Below are 22,139 nucleotides of genomic sequence, written 5' to 3'. Positions count from 1 at the left end.
TTTAACTGTTGTAGATATGTCTGATATGTGTCCAAAGAGAGTATAAGTAAAGAAAAGATAATTTTTTTGGGACACTTGTTTGACATGTGTCATATGAGTGTCTTATAGGTGTCGGACACCGATCGAATGAGTGTCAAAGTAAATGAAAAATTGACTAGACACCGGTCAAAGCTATCTGACACGTGTCTTAAAGTGTCGGACACCGCGACACAGCTAATCATATAGGTGTTTGTGCTTCATAGTGTATAATCAATCTTTTGTCATAGAAAAATTTTGGCTTAATTAGTAAAATGGTCCCTTAAAGACATTTTTGGTTTCAGATTGGTCCCTTAAAGAAAAAAAGGTCCAAATAGGTCCCTTAAAGAAAAAAAAGTCCGAATAGGTCCTTAAAGACATCTCCGTTAATCAATTTGGTCCCTAAAAAGAGGTCTAAATAGGACCAAACTGATTAACGGAGATGTCTTTAAGGGACCTATTCGGACTTTTTTTCTTTAAGGACCTATTTGGACATTTTTTTCTTTAAGGGACCAATCTAAAACCAAAAATATCTTTAAGGGACCATTTTACTAATTAAGCCAAAAATTTTGTATTTTTTTTTTGTTACACAAAAATATTTTGTTAAAATGTCGTATAATAATTTTTTTTTTAAAGTTTCTGATATTCATAAGTCATAACTCAATAAATAATGTTTATATTACTTTCACTCAAATTTAAATTTGAGCCCTCATAATTATATGTGCTAATTTCAGTAGTGTACTGAATTGTTAGCAAGTCTCGAACATTTTTTTTTAGATTTTAGTTGTATTTCTTTAATGTTGTTCCCTTTGCTTTAAAACTTTTGTTAGAAAATGATGTAAAGAGAGATTAGTTTGCCTTGGTTGACAAAAAGAAGATGAAAATGGTGTATATCACTATATCGTATAAATCTAAAAAATGAAGATGAAATAAGAGATTAAAAGTTTGGTTATGTGTGACAAAAAAAAATAGATAAGTTATCTTTTATAACCGATGAACTTATGGTGGATAAAGTTGTTTACGGCGGATAAATTAGCTGATTCAATTTCTAATGTTTGATAAAATTAGCGGTTAAATTAACTTATAAGGTTCTGTTTGGTAGAAAATAGCGGATAACTAATAAGCTAACTTATAGCGGATAATTTATAAGCTAACTTTTAGCTTATAGCGAATAAACTAGCTGATTGAATTTGTAGTGTTTGGTAAAATTCGCAGTTGAACTAGCTTATAAGTATGAAATGATATAAAAAAGATATGTTTAATTAATATTTCATTTTTTTCAAGTAAGATGATAGAGGTAAAATTGAAAGAAAAAATAATAAGTTATAAACTCATAACCTACTTGAAATGGAGTTTGAAAAATAAGCTATACTCCCTCCGTCCCAATTTATAAGGGAAAAAAAAAAAAAAACACACTTATTAAGAAATCCATTTAATATTCTAAAATCTATCAAAAACATAATTTTGTTTCCAAAAGTACCCTTATTAACTTACTCCATCAAAAAGCAAAACAATTTAATAACTTACTCCATCCAAAGTTCAACCCATCATCTGGAAACTTGTTCAAATCGACAACCTTTCGGTTGAGATCCAAAAACCCTCTATTATAGGGTTCAACAATTTGCAAACAACCACCATGTTTCTCTTTGTTTGCATTTGTTTCACCTTCAATTTCACCTTGTAATTTTTTTTTAACAATGAGAAGTGACAATTCCTTTGCTGCTTCTTCAATTCCCAAATCAAATGAGGGTCCATCAAAATAAGATTGAGTTGCTGCCATTATTATTTGTAACAGAGTAAAAATGAACAAGAGTATTGAGGGTGAAAGTGATGGACAAAAAACAATCTTTATATAGGATTGTCATATCACTATTCTTCTTTAAGATTTCAATACCAAGAACTTCAGCAGTACCAAGAAGGGAAGTTACTTTGTTCAATACCATTACCATTATTGACAATTGCAAAAAAGTGACCCACCCTAATTATACTCCAACATTGGTACTGTACGTAGCACTACAATCCTATTAATTACTAATTGTTTTGGAAAATATAACTAGGGGTATTTCTGGAACTTTAAAATTAAATTGGTCAAATTTGAGTTTTTTCCCTTATAATTTGGGACAAAAAAAAGTGCCTTTTTTCCCTTATAAATCGGGACGGAGGGAGTACGTTATAAGGTTTTTTTAAAAATAAGCTAGCTTATTGACCTTCCAAAATAGAGCCTAAATATGAAATGACATTTGTCAAAATAAATAATAAATATGGAATAAATAAAAAAGATATGTATTATTGGAAGAAAAAATGATGAGACATAAGACATAAGCTTTAAACTATAAACTAATTGAATTAGCTGATTAAAATAAATTTTAAGCTAACATGAGAAAAAATGTTACCAAAATAGTCTTTCTTTTTCTTTAAAATGAAATTGTAAACTATAAACTATAGGTGAATTCTTCGGTACACATATTATGTGGCAATGTACCGGTACATTGCTGATGTGTTTACCAAATCGAAAACATTTAATGCAGATTTTGTTTCTTTATTAAAATTTTTATATTAAATACTACTTTTTAAAATTTGCAAATATATCCATCACATAAATATAATCATCAATCATATTCCACAATAAATCAAAGCATGTATCAAATCTTCCAACCCAAATTTTCAGTTTTTTTTTTAACAAGATTCAAATATTTTAATATTTACTCCAATTTTTTTTAATTATTATAATACTATCTTATAAAATAATATGATTTTAGTATTGTGTATTTTCTAAAGAAAGAAACGTATGACTTTAACAAATTTTTTAATTATTATTATGAGTGGATGATTTTAATATTTCTATATTATTACCTTTTAAAATAATATTTTAATATTATTAGTTTATAAAGATTAATACGTTTAACCATTAATATATATATATATATATATATATATATATATATTAAAATACATTTATTTATTTGTACAAAAAAAATAATTTATGTTAATTTTGCATAATATTAATTTTTAATTTTTAATGATTCGTAATATTTTATATGGTTAAATAAGTTTTTTTATCGCTGCAAAGTTACTGAATTTAATTTTTTATCTTCATAAAAAATGTCATATTTTCATCTCCACAAAATATTTATGCATGTAATTTTTTTTATTTACAATAGAGCTTAGGATCGATCCCACGACCTCTAACATACTAGAGCAAACCTAGTATGCATGTAATTTTAATCATGTTGTTAAGTCGATGTGTATTTATGATGATTTTGCAAAATATGTATAGAGCATTATAAAAAGTTTCTCCAAAAATTAGGAGCTCGAAATTTAATTTTTAGGTCAAAGTATTCGTTACTTTAATCTTATTTTTTTTTTTATTTATTAAATTCATATTTAATTCATCTCATTTTAAAAAATACTAAAGTTTTTGTAAATGAAATTTTTATATCAATAAAGAAATGTTTGATTGTCGCAGTTTAAATTCATATGTATTTGTTAGTTCAATTAGGTTATATTGAACGACTTGATTGAGAAAAATTGAATTCCTTAATTAAAAACAAGTATAATTAGTTAGGTTTTGCATATGAACTATGTTTCAAGTTGAAGAGTTTGATCTATAAATTTTGATTTCTTTAATCACAGTCGGCATTATTAGTTGAGACTTAATAGTTAGGTCATATATGAACTAAGTTTTTTGAGTCACAGGAAATCCAACCAGTTGATATTGAACCATTATCTTGCCGAAAGTTTGAATCCTATGTGTGTCATTCAATTAAGTGGTATATTGGATTGTTTGAGAAAAAAATTTGATCCACGAGGGATTCTTTTTTTAAAAAAAGAAACTCGGTATCCGATCCAAGGACCGACTAATCCGAGACGACCAATCTCACCGCCCACTTGCGGGCCCCCATATAAAGCCATAGTTTTTTTTTGCTCTGTATGGACTATCGCACCAAAATTGGCTCACGAGGGAATCGAACCTAACACCTTGAGAGGAGCATACTCCAAGGACCCAAACCAACACCACTAGACCACCCAAGTGGGTTTCCATGAGGGATTCTTAAGTAACTGTTAGTCCAATTAGTTTTTTTTTTTTTTTGTTATTTTAGTCGGTTCAGTTAGTTGAGATTTAGGTCCCGTTTGAATTAGCTTATTTTTGAGCATATGCAAACAGCTTATGCAATATAAATTATGTTTTATGTTATTTTATAAGTTCACACTAGTGAAAATTGTATTTTTATAAGCTATTTTATCATAAACTACCTTGACAACTTATAATAATACATAAAAATTGCATAAGCTGCTTGCATAAACTCAAAAATAAGCCAATTCAAACGGACCCTTAATCATTATTTATTTGCAAAAAGTTATTTTTTATAAGCTCAAAAATAATTTATTAAAAATTTATTTTTAAAAAAGTAAAATAAAAATTGTCCCACGAGGGATTAGAACCATGACCGTAAATTAACAAAATATATAACTTACCAAGAAGACAAATGAAATTTTGTAAATTAAATTTGTTTGTTATTATATTATATTACATTAATGTTTTGTTTTATATATTTTTTTTTAAAAAGCATAAACCTTGCGTCAAGAAAAATAAATAAAGCATAAACCTAATACTAAAACAAGATCCCTAATGTCATTCCGCCGTCGCGCATAATAAACAAAAATCAATAAAATCTTTTAACTTTGATTTTTTCTCTCTTTAAAATACTACCATTCTAAGCAAAAATCAATAACATCTTCAATTTTTTTCTTTAGAAATACTACCCTTCTAAATAAAAATTAACAACATCTTTTAACTTTTATTTTCTTCATAAATGCAACCGTTCAATATATAATCATGGTATCAGTCATACAAATTCACACAGCAAAATAGAGTGTAGTGAAGAAAATGCATTATCATGACAAATTATACGGTTTCTATTCTCAAATTTTTGTCTTAAAAACCAAGCCACTTGCCCACTTCAAATTTATCATGACATTTCTATTCTCTCTAATTTTCGGTTCCAAAATTCTTCAGTTTTGTGTTTCACCGTAACCCCATTAGCAAAAACAAAAATAACGACAATTTTCTATGAACCCTAATAACCTAAAACAAAAAAATCCAACACCCAAAAATTGAAAAACCACAAAATTGAGATATGAAAAAAATATGAACTTTATGAGAAATTGAAAGAAAGACATTAGAATTTTTTGTTCTTAAAGAAAGGCATTAGGGTGCTATACTTTCAAAAAAAAAGAAAAGAAATTGATGTAAAAAAAAAATATACGCATATTAAAACCCTAAAAATAAGTATCCAAAATTAAAGAAAGGAGAACAAAGACACGAGAGAGAGAGAGAGAAAGAGACATGTTTAAAGAATTTTCACTTTCTTTTGAAATTATTGAAACATGTTTTAAGGATTCTAAATTACAATAATCCCCAATTTGAAATTTTTGTAAATTAAAAGAGTAATTTAGAAAACTTCTATTTAAAGAAGTCTTTAAAATGACTTGTTAAATTATCATTATATGTGGACCAATTAAAATTATACACATTAACGATGTACCGGTACACATCCACATAATATGTGTACCGGAGTGCTCACCTAAACTATAAACTATTTCATAATTTCAAAATTTAGTACTATTAAACATAGCATATGATAAACAAAATTGTTCGCAGATTCGTCCTTTACGTTTTCAGCCATGTTAATTACGTGATTGTATTTGATGTATTCTATCAATTTGAATGAATAAATATCATTTTGTTATTTTAAAAAAAAAAAAAGAGATACGATAAAAAAAAGTATTATATGATTCTTCTATCTCGTAATCATAATCGGGATAAGACTGAAATCACTTGATGTCACAACTGATCCTGAACCAAATTAGACAATCTAGTATATCGAATACCGATGATGAAAAAAATTAAAATAAATAATTTCCATATGCAAATTTGCCTAAAATATGCACTTAACATAAATAAATCCAATAATTAGGAAAATTAAACCATTAGCATTATTCATCATGAGTCATTCACGCCCCACTTCCTCATCACGTGCGTTTTCTCTTTTGTTTCTCTCTCTACTCTCCAGCACAGCACTCTCTCTCTCTCTCTCTCTCTCACAGATACTTTTCTTTTCAATATTTTTTCTTCATCGTTTCCAATTCATTCACCCATCCCCACTCTCAGAAATAGAAAAAAAAAAAAAACTCCAGTTCCGTCCACATCTCCAAAAAACCGGGCCAGAGACAAAACAAACAAAAAAAAAACCCGCACACCCACCATAACTATCATGTAACCTCGCTCCATTCAATCACCAAATGCACCCTTACAACCGTCTCCCGTCAAGTGGCCATACAACACCTTCACCTCCCGCCTCACCCCGCCGTTCACCTCGTCTCCGTCACATTCGCACCAAAACCGGCCGGTTCTCTCCGGCTCAACCGGCTCCTCGAACCTTCGCTCAACGACTCGCTTGGATTTTTCTCTCCGTTCTCCTTCGTCGTCAAGGTGTTTTCCTTTTTGCACCTCTTATTTATATCTCTGGTATGATCCTTTACTTCGGTACTTTCTCGTTCGATATTGTTCCTATCATTACGCATCGTCCTGCTCCTGGCTCTGTTTATCGTAGTCCTCAACTTTACGCTAGACTTCTACCGGAAATGGATGCTGATAATTCTTCTGTTGATGCGGTTCGTTATTTTTATTTTGTTTTATTTTTTCTGGATTTTTTTGGTTATTTATTTACCTAAGATCTCAAATTACAAGTGTCAAATTTTGTGATGTATTAGGAGAAGACTTTAATTAAGATTGATGAAATTTTGTTATTTTATCTGATTTCTGTTAAATTTGAATGTTAAGGATTTTGGGCCTGTTTGGATTAGCTTATGCAAAACAGCTTATGCAAATAACTAATTTTTTATGTATTATTATAAGTTTGTCCGGTAGTTTATGATAAAATAGCTTATAAAAATACAATTTTTATTAGTAGCAACTTATAAATTAACATAAAACCTCATTTATTTGCATAGTTGTTTTGCATAAGCTCAAAAATAAGCTAATCCAAAAGGTCCCATTGTGATTGGGATCTTAATATATGCTTAATGTATTTCTTCTAGTTTTGGATTTTATGTTAGAGCTCTACTGGATCAAATCTTTGTCTGATGAGTGTGTTGTAAATAGCGGTTTGTTTGAATTCCGCTAAACGACACTCTAGCCATTATTTGACAACATTTTGTACTAAATAGCGTATTGCAGAACAATAATGTTTTCTTCACATTCCGCTATATTGTGACCCGATATTTAACAACACTACCATGATCTAATGTGCAATTTATATGTTTATATATGGGTTTAATATACTAGACTTTTTGTTTTACATGTCAACTAGTAGTTGTTTATGCCATGTTATTTATTTACTTTCTGTGTTTCTATGAGTTTTGGTTGAGTTCGGATGGCTTGCTAATGGAAGTGAAGCTTTTAAGCTTTGTAATGAAATTTTTCCGGTCAAATTGTTTGATGGGTTGGGATCGATTAGTGCTGTACTATATAGTAAAATGTGAGGTCAAGTAGAAGAAAAATGATTACAATTTCTCTTGTCATTTCTTATATGTAAGATATAATTATAATGTTGCCATAGCCAGTAGAAAAACCTTTCTTGTAACCCTCTTTATAGAAAGGTATAATCGATAATGCACTTGCTTGCCATAGCCAGTAGAAAAACCTGTTTTGTAACCCTCTTTATGGAAATAAAATAATAGGAAAAAGCTTCCCATATCATAGATCATAAAGCACTTCAGAAGATCTTCGTGAGGTTGCACTTTTTTTTCCTAGGGTTTCAATTGTCTCAACCGAATGGCTTGTCTTTCTCTCACCCTTTCCTACTTTTGATACACTACATAGCCTACCTCTTCAACTATCTGAGTCCCAGCAAATTCTGACTAACTAACTCTAACTCTGTCAATTAATAGACCCAATACATATATTAATGTAGTGTTTTCCTATGCATAATTCCGAAGTTCTGGACTTCTGGAACCTAAAATTATGGGCTGTACTTTTTTCTGCTCATTTAAGGATCATCATTTGAATCGTTCATATTTCATTTCATAATGCTTCTTGTTTATCATCATTTGCTATGTATGATTTTTTGCTATGACCATGCATCTTTTTGTACTTCAATCTATTTGAATTATACATTTTTTAATTTTTTTTTCCAAAGTACTTCACTGACCTTCATACCTTTTACTTCCAATTTGTTTTTTCTGGCAACTTGCATATTTCTAGTGACCAAAGCATTTAAATTCCTTTCAGATATCAACAATATGGAGGAGTTCACATACAGGTGGTGAATGGAAACCATGTGTACACAGATCTACAGAAGGTATGATTTGATTACAGTTGATGCACAGTATGGTCAAAATTTTCTTTCTCTCTCTCTTTTTTTTCTGTTATGCTTATTTGAGTTGTTTGATTTCACTGACTTGTCATGTTAGAGTAAATATCTAATGCATAGGTACATCTTGGCGTCACTGTTACTAAAACTTAATCCGTTCATTCAGCTTACTGTTGATTATTCATATATAGTTCAAAACATCACCTAAATGACCTAATATATTTGTTGAGTAATTTTTTTTTTGTCATCTTTGCAAAATCTTCTTGCATAAATCTAACTAAGGAAGTCTACCTAATAACCGTACCAAGTAGATTTATGGGCAAATAGAAACTTAATGCTCTTAGATTTGTGTTTGTATGTGATGTAACTGTATGGTTTATTTTCAATTCAATTGCGGAAGTTCTTATTACTCACCTGTGAAAAGCTTAACAGCATATTGTCAAGCATTTTGATGGTGTGAATAAAGAGTTGACTTGTCCTCTTAATTATATTTATTAGTTTGTTCCCAGAATAAGGAAAACAAATCAGAAATTGATTTTTTCTCATTAAATGTAATTATTTATTGTAATCACCTTATAACACTGTAACCTCTATATATACAAGAAATAACAATGAGAAAGGCATCAAGCCATAATTCCTGACAGATGGAACTATTCTATAAATATAAAGGCTTATTTGTATGATATGTGAGCCCTTTATTGCAAAGCTTTATACAGAGTTTAATGGAATAGTTAATGATTGAATGATTATGCGATCTTTAGATGACTTAACAGGTCCATATCTAACATGTTTACAGATGGTTAACATTACAATCCATTAAGCCCCATATCTAACATTATTGAATTTCAAGGATATTATCACTTCTAAAATTTCCACTTCTAAAATTTTATACAAGTGATTGTGGCAAATGAAGTGGATTGCTTTAGGTTGCAATGTTTAAAATGGATTGTTTTCTTTGTTCCCTTTCTTTCTTTTCATCAGGACAATTTCCAATTCCTTTATACAAAATTCTCTTCTGCCCAATCTACTCCGCTCACAAAATGCTACAGTTATAACCAGACTGTTGAAAAAGAAAAAAATGCACCATAAGGGATAGGCTAAGCATGCAAGAGGCTGCTGCAGTTGATTAGGTTTTCTTGTAAGAGAAGAATTTCCTTATTTCACCAAGGCCCTATTTAGATAAACAACTCAATTAAGCGCTTATAGCATAAGTGCTTATGTGTAAGTTATTTCTATTACAAAACATAGACCAAATTTAATCTTTTTTTGTATAAGCTATAAGCTGTTTTGTATAAGCTATAACCTATTTCCATAAGCTATCCTGAACAACTTATGAAAATAATCTGAAAACAACTTATGGACATGTCATAAGCTGTTTTTATAAGCTCTCACAAACAGTCTCGCAAGTACTTGTGACAGTGACAGATCAATGCAAGAAAAGATGAAAACTATCTTGTGCCATAATAACACATGGCAGGTGAAATTGCCTTGCGTAGCCTATAAACACTTAGCATAGCATTGGTATTGATTCTATCAAGTACAACTGTCAAATTAAACAATCTAAGCCAACCTTACAGGGGGCTTTGAATTTCAAAGGGATATATCAATGTGGAATGTTTCTCTATTCAGTGAAGGAATAAGAATTTGGAAAGCAAAAGTTGCACGAAATCACCCTGGGAAATTTCATAGAGAGCAAATTTTTTTCTTATTGACTTGACTACTTAAGGAATAATGAACAAAGTCAACGACATCCAAAAGAACCTTAAATATGGAGTATTCGCTGTCATTTATGTTATGGAAAAAGTGGAAATCCCAATAAATAATTGAATTTTGAATACTATGAAAATTGTAGATGGGGTAGTTTGCAGTGAAGACAGACAATAGTGACTGTGGAAAGCCAAATTCATACTGATGAAATGAATGAATTGAATTACTGGCTAACTTTTGAAGTGGGTTGTTCTTATTGCAATACCTTTGCATTAATCTTATTGCACTTTATTGCTTACTTTTTGATGTGGGAAATTGTGGTTGAACTTCTGACAGTTTCCTGTACTCTGAAATAATGTAAATTTCTTATGAATCCCACAGGCCTTCCTGAATCAAATGGATACATTTTTGTAGAGGCTAATGGAGGCTTAAATCAGCAAAGGATATCGGTTAGAGTTTTCTAATACATTTGTTCCAAGCTTGCTAAATTCTGTACTACTTTCAACATATTCACTTAATGATTGTTGTGCTTTATAGATATGCAATGCTGTTGCTGTGGCCGGTTATCTTAATGCTACTCTTGTGATCCCAAATTTCCATTATCATAGCATATGGAAAGATCCTAGGTATGTTCGATTTTCTATCTTTGAATTTGATCTTTTATTAAAAGAGAAGCCTATTAATTTATCTTGGCATTGCATCCAATATCTTCAGTTTACTAGTCACTCTATGATCCACTATTGCATTTCTGTGATTGGGTGCTCTGCACCAATAAGTTTTATGGTTCTTATAAAATTACACTGCTGTATTGACTAATGAGTTTATTGGTAGATATCCCAATGATGATCAAGGTGTTATAAAGACTAAATTGTTTCATCATGTTTCAATATTCCAGCAAGTTCAGCGACATTTTTGATGAAGAATATTTTGTCAATACCTTGAAAAATGATGTACGGGTGGTTGAAAAGATTCCTGAGTACCTGATGGAAAGATTTGGCAGCAACATGACAAATGTTTTCAATTTCAGGATCAAGGCATGGTCATCCATTCAGTATTACGGAGATGTGGTACTCCCAAAGTTACTTGAAGAACAGTGAGTTATGATCTATGTTGTATGAAACTATTACTTGATTTCATTGATCTTTGATTAGTTATACAGTTTAGACTGATTGGTATTTATCCATGGTATTTGGAATAAAGGGGGTCCCAAACATTGTGGTGTTGTGTTATGTTGTAGCCTTTTCCCTACACTTTTGGTCCCTTAAGTTTTTATATTTCACTTTGGTCCCTTAATTGACAAATATTAGGCACTTTGGTCCTTTATATTTATCAATTCACCACTTATTGTTGCTCTTTTGTCTTGCAGGATATATAACACAATTATTTTATGCTAATTTAAAATTTCTCCTAACTTAGTTGGCTTCATATATTTTATGGTACACAAATACATTTTGAATTACACAAGTATCTTTGCTAATAATGTAATATCAATTGATAGCACCATTTATCAGTTAGTTATTGTACTATTCATGTGTTGCCAATGCATGTGGAATTCAGACTAGTAATTGGTTTTCAGATGAATTTTATGCTATAATGGTTGGTGATCTCATATCGGTGTAATTTGGCAAGAGGAAAACTATTTAGTTTGCTGTTTACAGATTTCCCTATTTAATCGTGCAGGGTTATAAGGATTTCACCTTTTGCAAATAGATTGTCATTTGATGCTCCTCCTGCTGTCCAGCGTCTCAGATGCTTAGCAAATTACGAGGCTTTACGATTTTCAAGTCCCATATTGAACCTGAGTGAGTCTTTGGTTGCAAGAATGAGGAAGAAAAGCATAATGAATGGCGGTAAATATGTCTCCATACATCTTCGTTTTGAAGAGGTTGGTTTGATCAGATATGAGTGTTGTTCTGAAGTATGAAGGCTGTATTGATCTTTGCTGCATCTCTTTCTACTTGCTTCCCATTTGCAGGATATGGTTGCTTTCTCTTGTTGTGTTTTCGATGGTGGGAAACAGGAGAGAGATGACATGGTTGCAGCAAGAGAAAGAGGTTGGAAAGGGAAATTTACAAAACCTGGACGAGTTATACGTCCTGGAGCAATCAGGATCAATGGGAAGTGTCCCCTCACTCCATTAGAGGTATTATCTTCCCAAATTTCCAGTTATTCTGGTCTGTATGAAGTGTGTTGAAGTTATTGGGTTAGTTTTTATTTTATTGGGTGTGGAAGGAGGAACTGGAATACACAGACTAATAAAATTGTATATGATGCGAATGATTGATGGATATTATATACAACAAAAAAGCACCAATCCTTAATTGTCTAGACTAATACTAGTCTCTTAATCCCAATAAAATAAGAAAATAAACCACGAGAGTAAAGAAATACGGAAACTAACTCTAAGAGATAATCTAGGTACTCTAACATATTTTATGAAAGAATATTGATGTGGTGAGATATTTTAACAAAGAGGAAGACAATTTAAGGGAATAATTTTGTACGTTGTTAATATAGCTAGGAACTTTAAAAGTTTCCTGGAAAGTGCTATTTTGCATTTGTTGAGGGTCCCACATTGGGTGTTATATGATCTGAAAAAATGTTTATGACTGGGAGGTATCTGTATCTCTTGCCTTACAAGTCGATTTTGTGGTGTTGAGTTAGGTCTATCATAGATCTGTAGAATGTCAGACTTGGGTGTGACATGGCTTGAAAAAGTGTTCATAAGTGGGGGACATTCCTCATCTTACAAGTGGGCCTTTGTGAGCTACTCTGTTTTAAACCGCAAATATTATAACTCTGTACTAGTTTCTTTGTTTATATCATGGTCGATATTTTATTATGTCTTCAGGTTGGCCTTATGCTTAGGGGAATGGGTTTTACAAAGAACACCTCCATCTATTTGGCATCTGGAAAAATATATGATGCCGAGAAAACAATGGCCCCTCTAAGGGAAATGTTTCCAAATTTGCATACTAAGGAGACTTTAGCATCTGAGGAGGAACTTTCCCCATTTAAGGTATAGAGTAGTATTCTATCCCACTCATGCACTCCAAAGATTAGGTACTGTAATTTTGACTTGAGTTACTTCTAGAATTATTCTTCCAGGATGGCTGCCATAGATTACACTGCTTGTCTTCATAGTGAGGTGTTTGTCACAACTCAGGGTGGTAACTTCCCTCATTTTCTACTGGGCCACCGGAGATACTTGTATGGTGGACACTCTAAGACAATAAAGCCTGATAAACGCAAGTTGGCATTACTCTTCGATAGTACCACTATTGGGTATGTATTGTCTGTACTGTAGTATATATTTCTTTCAGTTCAATTTTGCTGTGATAATCATTGAGACATGAATACAAATAGAAGGCAAATACCCAGGCGATTATTTCTTTCGGCTAGAAGATATGATTGTGATTATTATTGTTGTTGTTGTTATTATTATTGTGACCATTGATTGTGCGGGATGAAATTTATTTGAAAATCACTTGTAGGATTTTATCTTAGTATTTGTTGAAATAATCCTACTCTAATTTGATTTCTTCGTAGATGGAAAAGTCTCAAGCGTCAATTGCAGAGCATGAGGTCACACAGTGATTCCAAGGCAGTTGAGCTCAAAAGGCCTAATGACTCCATATATAGCTTTCCATGCCCAGATTGCATGTGCCATACAAATAGAACCAATGATTCTAAATCTTCATCAGCTACTTGATCTACTAACAGAGTTTTATGGGTGTTCCTATTTACTTTGACTTTAAGAGTGTGCCTTGCCGCATTTTTCTGACATGACTATTTCATTTTTTCCCTTTTCCCATATGATGAGAGGGCTCCAAACCCAAAATTTGGAGGTTAACAAGATTTTGTTGGAGGTCTAATTATTTCTTGTGACTGGATTTCAAGGAAGTCACATCTCTTTTAAACATGATGGAAGTTGAGAACAGAGTAAAAATTGTGCAATTGCATGATTTTTTCCCAGAACATTGATCGAGCTTTGCTTAATATATTGAATATTGAATTAGCAGCTGATGTGTCTAACAAGCTTTGAAAAGACGAACTAACATTCCATCATACCCTGCCTGTACATTACCTGAAGATTGTTCTCTGTGGGTTAAGGTTTAAGGCTGTAGCAACAAATTGTTTGTGTGCATTAACAAATTCAACTTCTGCATTGAGGCTATGTATTTTATTTTTTATTTTCCCTCGTATTGAGGGGCCTATTGTTATTCTTTTACATTGGTACTCCATTGTTTTAGTGATGATACCAATGAATGTAATTAGTTTACCATGGATGACATAACAATTGCAAAGGATCTGGACAGATATTTTCTTAGGATTTTCAAGTTGAATTGTGATTGTTGGAAATACATACAGACAGTATGTTAACATCTACATTGTTCAAATTTTATATAAGATTTGGTTACATACAATATGTTGGAATTTCTGTGTTTGTGAGTGAAAGTAGGCTGATTTTGGTTCAAAAGCTATTTATAAATCTTTTGGTGATTATTGTCTCATTAAGGTTTCTGTCAAACTAAAGTAATGTCTCCTGTTCCAAAATAAATGACGCAGTTGACCACTTTACGTTTGACAATACACAACATTTTTAATTATGTATTAGTAACAAATATAAATTCAAAGTTTATTATGTGAATAGTGCATGTAGTCAATCATTGTAACTTATTTTAGGACAGAAAGAATATATATCAAGTGTTTTGATATGTGATCTAGTACTTGTGGTCACAACAATAACAATTTATCTTTTAGCTTATTTGTGTTCACTGAATTCCAACATCTATAGTATAAGATATACTGAGGATTAGAAAGAGGTACACATTTTGGTCATTCTAACTCTTCAATTACATCTAACTCATGAGTTAGTTGTCTAGTAGTTGCAAGTCCACCATTTCTCCTAGGTTGTCTAGATTGAGAAGCAAAAGGATTGGGAGGTATTGGAGTTTTGTCTACATCTCCTTCCAACATCTGAACCACCATTTGCATTGATGGTCTATCCATAGCATGCCACTGAATGCACCAAAGTCCCACAATGCCCATTTTTCTTGCAATTTCTTCATCCCCTTCATTATCAACATGAATTCTCATTTCCTCTTGATCATCTATAAGATTATAAATCCATTCCGGATAGTAAACATGACTAGAGTTTTCCTCTATGTCCTCCGTAATCTTCCTCCCTCCTATTGTTTCAAGCAACATCATTCCATAGCTATAAACATCTGATTTGTAAGACACGTTTCCAAAGTTCCTTGAAAAAACTTCGGGAGCAATATATCCCAAAGTTCCTCTAGCTGTGGTCATTGACACCATGCTTTGATCCCTCGAACATAATTTAGCTAGACCAAAGTCAGATATTTTAGGAATAAAATTATGGTCAAGTAACACATTTTGTGGTTTGATATCGAAATGCAGGATGCGTTGATCACAACCTTGATGAAGATATTCAATTCCTTTAGCTATTCCTAAAGCAATTTCGTGTAACTTTTTCCATCCAAGGAAGTTTTTCTTGTTGTCTGGTGAATTTATGAACTTTTGTAAAGAACCATTTGGTAAAAACTCATAAATAAGAGCTCTTTTAAAGCCGTCTGCACAAAAACCGATCAATCGAACAATATTAACATGGTGGATCCTACCCATTGTACCAACTTCATTGAGGAAATCTTGCCCATTTCCTTGAGAAAAATTTAGTATCTTCACCGCAACAATAAATTCTTTTGAAATGTTCCCTTTATATACAGTTCCATAGGCTCCTTGTCCTAACTTGTCTTTAAAATTATTTGTGATTCTCTTAATTTCTACATAAGAGTATCTGGTAGGCTTAAGAGCTCTATAATCTTCTAAAAACTTTTCTATAATCGCTTGTTTTGCTTTCTTCAGAATGTAGGAGTCATAAATATGGTAGACTGCGCCGGTCAGCAAGATAAAAAACAACGATCCTAGAACTGACCCTGCATTTATGAAAACTAATTTAAGAAAAATGATGATTTTCTTAGAGGTTAGAATTCAAATAAAGAAAATTTTAACTTAAAAGCTGACCTGTGTTGACTAGAGCCGTTGACGAACCTACAAAATCATACTAGCAAAATTCAGTTAAAAAAATTATAATGTTATCATGATTTTTACAAACTCACTATCATGATTTTTTTTTTAAGAAATCACAGCAAATGCTTTGCATTTTCTTCGGCTAAACCTTGTCACATAATTAATCTAACAACCAAGATATAATACTATTGACCGTTAGATTAATCTAACGATTGAGATTTGACTAAGAACTTGAAGAAGTTGTAGAACATCCAATTCATTTTGATTTGACTTTTGAGAAATTCTTTTGTTCAGCTTCTCTATAAAATTCCATAAGCTTGATTCATTGAGAAGATCTACTACTTCAGTTCAATAAGCTTTTATATGTTGAAAGATTGTATATAATTGAGTTGATCAAAGAATAAAATTACCTCAAAATCAATATAAAATAGCAAGCTAGATAAAATTCCATAACCTTACCTTCAAATTAGTTTTCTAAGTTTGAAGATTGAATTAATATATATAAATGAAATGAGCAAAGAATAGAATTACCACATCAAATTAGTACAAATAACTAGCTAAGTAATTTACCTTTCTTGTTTTTGATGAAACATTCTATGTCCTTGTTGGTACTACTAGTAGTATTCTTCCATCTACATATGTTTCCTTTTGATTCACAAACTTTACAATTAGGCGTAGACCAACTCAAACGAATAGAATCAGAATAACGTTTGAATGAAACATTAAACATTTTGGTGCAAAACGAAAGAGGAAGCTGTTCGAAATATCGACTTGAGGGTATAACATATGTTTGAGAGGTTGAGGTACTTAGACAAGGAACCAAATATAAATCTATCTCATTTCTAATCAAAAGTGAACAATTGAAAAAGTGATAGTCAACAAAATCATCATAATCACTTTTCAAGTAGTTGAAATGAGATTCTGAAAGATTGAGGTTGTGAATATGTTTGTCAAGGCAATCTTGTGGATCAGAAAGTTGAATAGTTTGGTGTTTGTAGTCAATGTTTTTGACATTGAGTTTCACTTTGTGAGGAAGTTCAATCATAGTTTGGTTTGATGAACAAATTAACTCAAATCCTGGATAGCCACCACACATAGGTGAAATTGGATTTTGGTTTTTGATTTGGAAAGGGAATTTTATAACTTGATTTCCACATGATATATCTTCTGAACAGTTAATTATCTTGGCTTTTGTTGTTCCAACAACAAAGTAAACCATGAACAACAACACCAATCCCATGATATGATAATAAGTGTTCATGATATTGATTCTTGAATAAGATTAGAGTACTCACTTTGAATACAGCTTCCTAATAGTATGCGAGCTTAATTACCTCAAAATCCGAAGACTCTGTATTTAATAGTATTCCCATGGATTCGGATAGCATGCGGTAAAAACTGCATGCAGTCATAACAGATATGACCATCCGAGACTTAAAACAGTCACATAGTTTGATTGAATCTTCTTTTAATTTGAAACGTCAGATTATAATTGGACGGCCGGATCTATCATAGCTGCATGCAATCCGAATTCATATAATTCCCTTTACACTTAGTTATAAAAACACATTGGAAAAAACGTTCTTTATAAATTACTAGATTCATTTGATACTTTACTTATAAGGAAAATGTAGATTTTTACTTATAAAAACATATTTGAATTTTTATTTTTTTTAAGTAATTTAATGGCTAGAAATTTCACCCTTAAGATGGATAAATGAGATGACTAGGATTCAAACTTCAACCCCCTGCATATGTAATGCAATGTTTCTACCAACTGAGCTAAACTCACGAGATGAAAAAATGTTCTTTATTTAAGGAGATAATGTAGATTTTTGCTTTCATGGAAATTGTGCATTTAATTTTTTAAGCATTCAATATTTATATTATTAAATACAAAGTTCTTTTTTTATTTTGTCAAGAATACAGAGTTTTTATATTTAGATACATCATAATTAACAGGTTTAATTGCACGTTTGATCTCTTACGTACGTTTATATTAAGCTGGTCTCTTACGTTTTAAACGTTTCAAATTTGTCTTTTATATTTTAAAAGTTTCAATTTGATCCCTCAAATTTCTAATAATTGAATTAATTAGTCCTTATTTAATCATTTTTTGTTGTACTAACTAATTCAAATTTTAGAAACTAGAGGGACCAACTTTAAATATCTAAAACATAAGGGACCAATTTAAGACGTTTAAAATATAACAGACAAGATTCATGCCATTTAGTTCACTCATTGAATGTATGTTTAACATAAGAGGGGTGGAGAATGTAGTTCAAGCCTTCAAGGTTCTTTCAAGAAAATAAAGTATAATTTACCGAAAAAATAAAGATCGACTAATAAATTGATCCAAGTATTAAAAAAATTTGTCCCCTATGCAAGTGGTTAATAGAGAATAACCTTTTTTTTTTGTGTTAGGACAGAATAACCTACCTTATGATTTGGTTTTTTTGCCGGGATTTAAACCCTTAACCATTAACTTTCTAGTTACTATTAAAAAAATATTAATGTTCCATTGACATCGTAAAAGGAACATGTAATTTGAAACAAACATACTTAGAATAGGAATAGAGAGAGTAATAATATAATATTTTTCCACAAAATTAACAAACTTGATTATACTACACATCTTAACTATAAGCAAAAATATACTTTTTAAATTCATTCAAAAACTGGTGTATCTGATCTATAATATAGTAATAAGTCAAATATATTAATTATTCAATAAATCTAAAAAGTTAATTTCTACTTATAATTAAGATAAAAGAGTATACTTCAAGTCAAGTCAACTATACAAAGATTGCTTTCCGCGACACTGCGGTTAACGTCTTTGTACAAACAAAATTATAATGTATGACAAGGTTTACTGTGGTCTTCAAGGAAAAATTGTCTAAAATTCCAAAATTGATTTACGTGGTTGGTTAAGAAGAAGTTAAGTTCTCGGTCTAATTATCAGTTTAGCAAAAACAAGACAAAATATATCCCAAAAAAAAAATAAAATATATTTTCTGCAAAAAAAAAAAAATTAGATTGTTTTTCTTGTTTTTATTTCCATTTTAATATTTATTATTTTTTAGAGTAATTCTTAAATTACACTACCTTAAAATATATACTTCTCTCTATTTTTATTATGCAAAACATTTTGAAAAAAATTACACTCTCTTCCTTTGATAGAAACTTAAATTTTTTATTTTTTACTTTTATCATTGGTTTAATCTAATTCCAACATCTCCGGATCAATATATAAATACGGTCAAAACAAGATATATAAATAATATATTTAATTAAAATAAGTGAGAAAGATGGAGTGTATACTTTAAGTCAAGTCAACTATACAAAGATTGCTAGCCAGTTTCCGCGACACTGCGGTTAACGTCTTTGTACAAACAAGGACAAAACTATAATGTAGGACAAGGTTTACTGTGTCCCACCCAGGAAAAAATTGTCTAAAACTTCAAAAATGACTTACGTGGTTCCCTTTTATAGAAGTTTGAATTTTATTCCCTTTCTTCTTACATTAAAACTTATATTTTTCTCATTTACTCCTTCCGTTGTTTTAAGTGTCCACCAAATTAAGAAAGTGTATTTTTGCATCTAATTTTCCTATTATATCCTAATTTTAATTCACCAATAAATTTCTACTTTTTTACACCCATTTTCTCTTTTCAATAAATTATTTAATGGGTCATGTTAAACAGTGCACCTGGTGCATTTGTTAAGCATACCAAAAATAGAAATAAAACATAAAGTTTTTTTTTTTTTTTTTTGGTACATGAAATAAAACATAAAGTTAATGTTGATAAAAATAACTTTTTACACTTTCAATACATTGAATGCACGAGTTTCAAGACAAAATTTCCTTATGTGCTTAACCAGTGCACCGAGTGCACTATTTAATATTTTCCTTATTTAATATATTATGTACAAAAAAACAAAATTTAATATGTTATGTACAAAAAAAAAACTTTAGTTTTCCAAATATATAACATTAATTAGTTTTACTGCAAAAGATATGAGTAATTATCAAAGGATACAATTGACAAATCGTACCCTTAATAAAACACCAAATAAACGGTTAATTAGAAACGCTAAATCTTTTTTTTTGTTACATGAGAGAAAAAAGGAAAAAAGCAAAAGAAAGAGAGATTATTCTCTTGTAAACACTACTCCCCGGACATTAGCGGAGAGTGGACATAACAACTCACGATGAGGAACATCAATTTTCACCAACAAAGAGGTAGACATAGCACCAACTTCGCCATAACATCAACACACACATTCCCTTCACGAAGGGTATGATTAATCACCACACCCCATTCATTAGCAAGCAAATTTCAGATACTTTGAATCTCATTAGCAAAGCGGTGGTAGACTGAGACTCCATCACGAATTAAATTCACTGACTGCAGCGAGTCCGAAAAACAAATCACTCTCCAGTATCCACTCTCACAGCAAATCAGTAAACCATAAAAAATAGCCATAATCTCGGCAAACAGCCACACCATAAAAACCCCAAATGAAATTTCCAGCATTATTCCGTAGCAGTCCACCGTAACCAGCAGTGTTCATCGGACCTAAAAGGTTTTCATCTACATTAAGACAAATTGTCCTTCCATTGGTCTTGTCCAAGCAACCAGCCGTGGGTTGATAACGCTAAACAGTGGCGGAGCTAGGATTATATTGGAGTCTGGGCACAATTTTAACCGCAATATTTTTTTGGCTAGCATGAGTCAAATAAGAAAAAACCAGCAAAACATAATCAAATAAGAGAGATGAAATATTTTTTTTTTAAAATGGCTAAATATATTGAATTGAAGAATGAACCAGCACAAGAAATGCTGGTCCATCACAGAGTACAATGGATTACAACAAAAAGGAAATGATAACTATACAAAAGGCTCAAGACAAGCGCACACTTAAGCCCACTCCTATTTTCTATACAAATCAAAGAAACCCCACTGCCACCCCAATAAGCAAACCAGCATAACAGGGAAACAAGGCATATACAGCAGCAAAAAATAGAAAATGAGAGCACTTGATAAAATTCATAAAGAGAGATGAAATATAACATACCAATAGTTACTACATAAAATTAGGAGGCAAATGTCCTTTCCGAGATCTTTTTGCGGTGAAGGTTCGGATGATATCAAAACTTGTGGATAATTTTTAACAAATTCACCAAGTTTAGACCTTGAAATCCCAATTTTTTCTAAATAACCTAAAACAGGAATCATATTTTTTTCTCATACTTCATCCCAACATCAAAGGATAATGATTAATATCATCAGGTTAGACATAGAATAATAATTGGAATACCAATTTCTAAGTATTTTATGCAATTTCTCAATTTTAGGGTTGCTTACTTTACTTGTCTGCGCTGCGACTGCGAGAGAGAGAGGCTGAGAGCGGCGGCGGAGAGCGGCCTGAGACTGAGAGAATGAGAAATAGAGAGATTTGAGAGCGGATTTGAGAGCGGTGCTGCGGTGGTCGATGGCGAAAGGAATGAATGAAACAGAGAGAAGGAGAAACGCATACTCAAACGCAAACTCGTTACTTCTTTTTCTCTTGTTTCTTTTATTAATTTTTTTAAAAAAAAAAAAAAATATTTGGGGTGGGGCGGCAGCCCGGGCACGTGTCAGGGCATGCCGGGTGGCATCTCCGCCACTGACGCTAAATCTTATCAAACTGTACAATTAAAAAAGAACTGAGGAAGTAATAAATTGAATGACTCGTAATTGAGAAGAAGTGAATGACTCGCACACGACACTGCAGTGCAGTTAACTTCTTTGTACAAGGACAAAACTCTAAATATGACAAAGTTTATGGTGGTCCACTTTGGAGACTTGTATGTATTTTCTCCTTCTCTTAATAATGAGAAAAAAGAATATGAATTCACACTCTAAAATAATTTACACGGTTGATTAATAATAATCATGTTTTTTTATCATTTTATTTTATTTTTATGATATGACATTCAAGATT

General features: G+C 31.3%; 2 protein-coding genes across 3 annotated transcripts; one reads left to right on the top strand and one right to left on the bottom strand.

Moving 5' to 3' along the window:
* Positions 1–6,028: 6,028 nt before the first annotated feature.
* On the top strand, positions 6,029–14,486 carry LOC123887212 (protein ESMERALDA 1-like). 2 transcript variants are annotated; one of them, XM_045936497.1, is made up of 10 exons: positions 6,029–6,690; positions 8,309–8,378; positions 10,479–10,546; positions 10,635–10,723; positions 10,993–11,190; positions 11,778–11,982; positions 12,073–12,240; positions 12,949–13,116; positions 13,192–13,382; positions 13,647–14,486. In XM_045936497.1, exons 1-10 carry the CDS (start codon positions 6,319–6,321, stop codon positions 13,807–13,809), a joined length of 1,692 nt encoding a protein of 563 aa, XP_045792453.1. In that variant the 5' UTR covers positions 6,029–6,318; the 3' UTR covers positions 13,810–14,486. The 2 variants fall into 2 exon arrangements, with proteins under 2 accessions (XP_045792453.1, XP_045792460.1); XM_045936504.1 differs by lacking the exon at positions 13,647–14,486 and having other exon boundaries at positions 6,120–6,690; positions 13,206–13,376.
* Positions 14,487–14,828: 342 nt separating this feature from the next.
* On the bottom strand, positions 14,829–17,489 carry LOC123887206 (rust resistance kinase Lr10-like). The gene is made up of 3 exons (XM_045936490.1): positions 16,722–17,489; positions 16,146–16,172; positions 14,829–16,057 (listed from the first exon to the last, which is right to left on the bottom strand). Exons 1-3 carry the CDS (start codon positions 17,410–17,412, stop codon positions 14,937–14,939), a joined length of 1,839 nt encoding a protein of 612 aa, XP_045792446.1. The 5' UTR covers positions 17,413–17,489; the 3' UTR covers positions 14,829–14,936.
* Positions 17,490–22,139: the final 4,650 nt, after the last annotated feature.

Source organism: Trifolium pratense, linkage group LG1, assembly GCF_020283565.1.
Source record: "Trifolium pratense cultivar HEN17-A07 linkage group LG1, ARS_RC_1.1, whole genome shotgun sequence".
Taxonomy (NCBI): Eukaryota; Viridiplantae; Streptophyta; class Magnoliopsida; order Fabales; family Fabaceae; genus Trifolium; species Trifolium pratense.
This window is presented reverse-complemented; position numbering and strand designations above follow the sequence as displayed.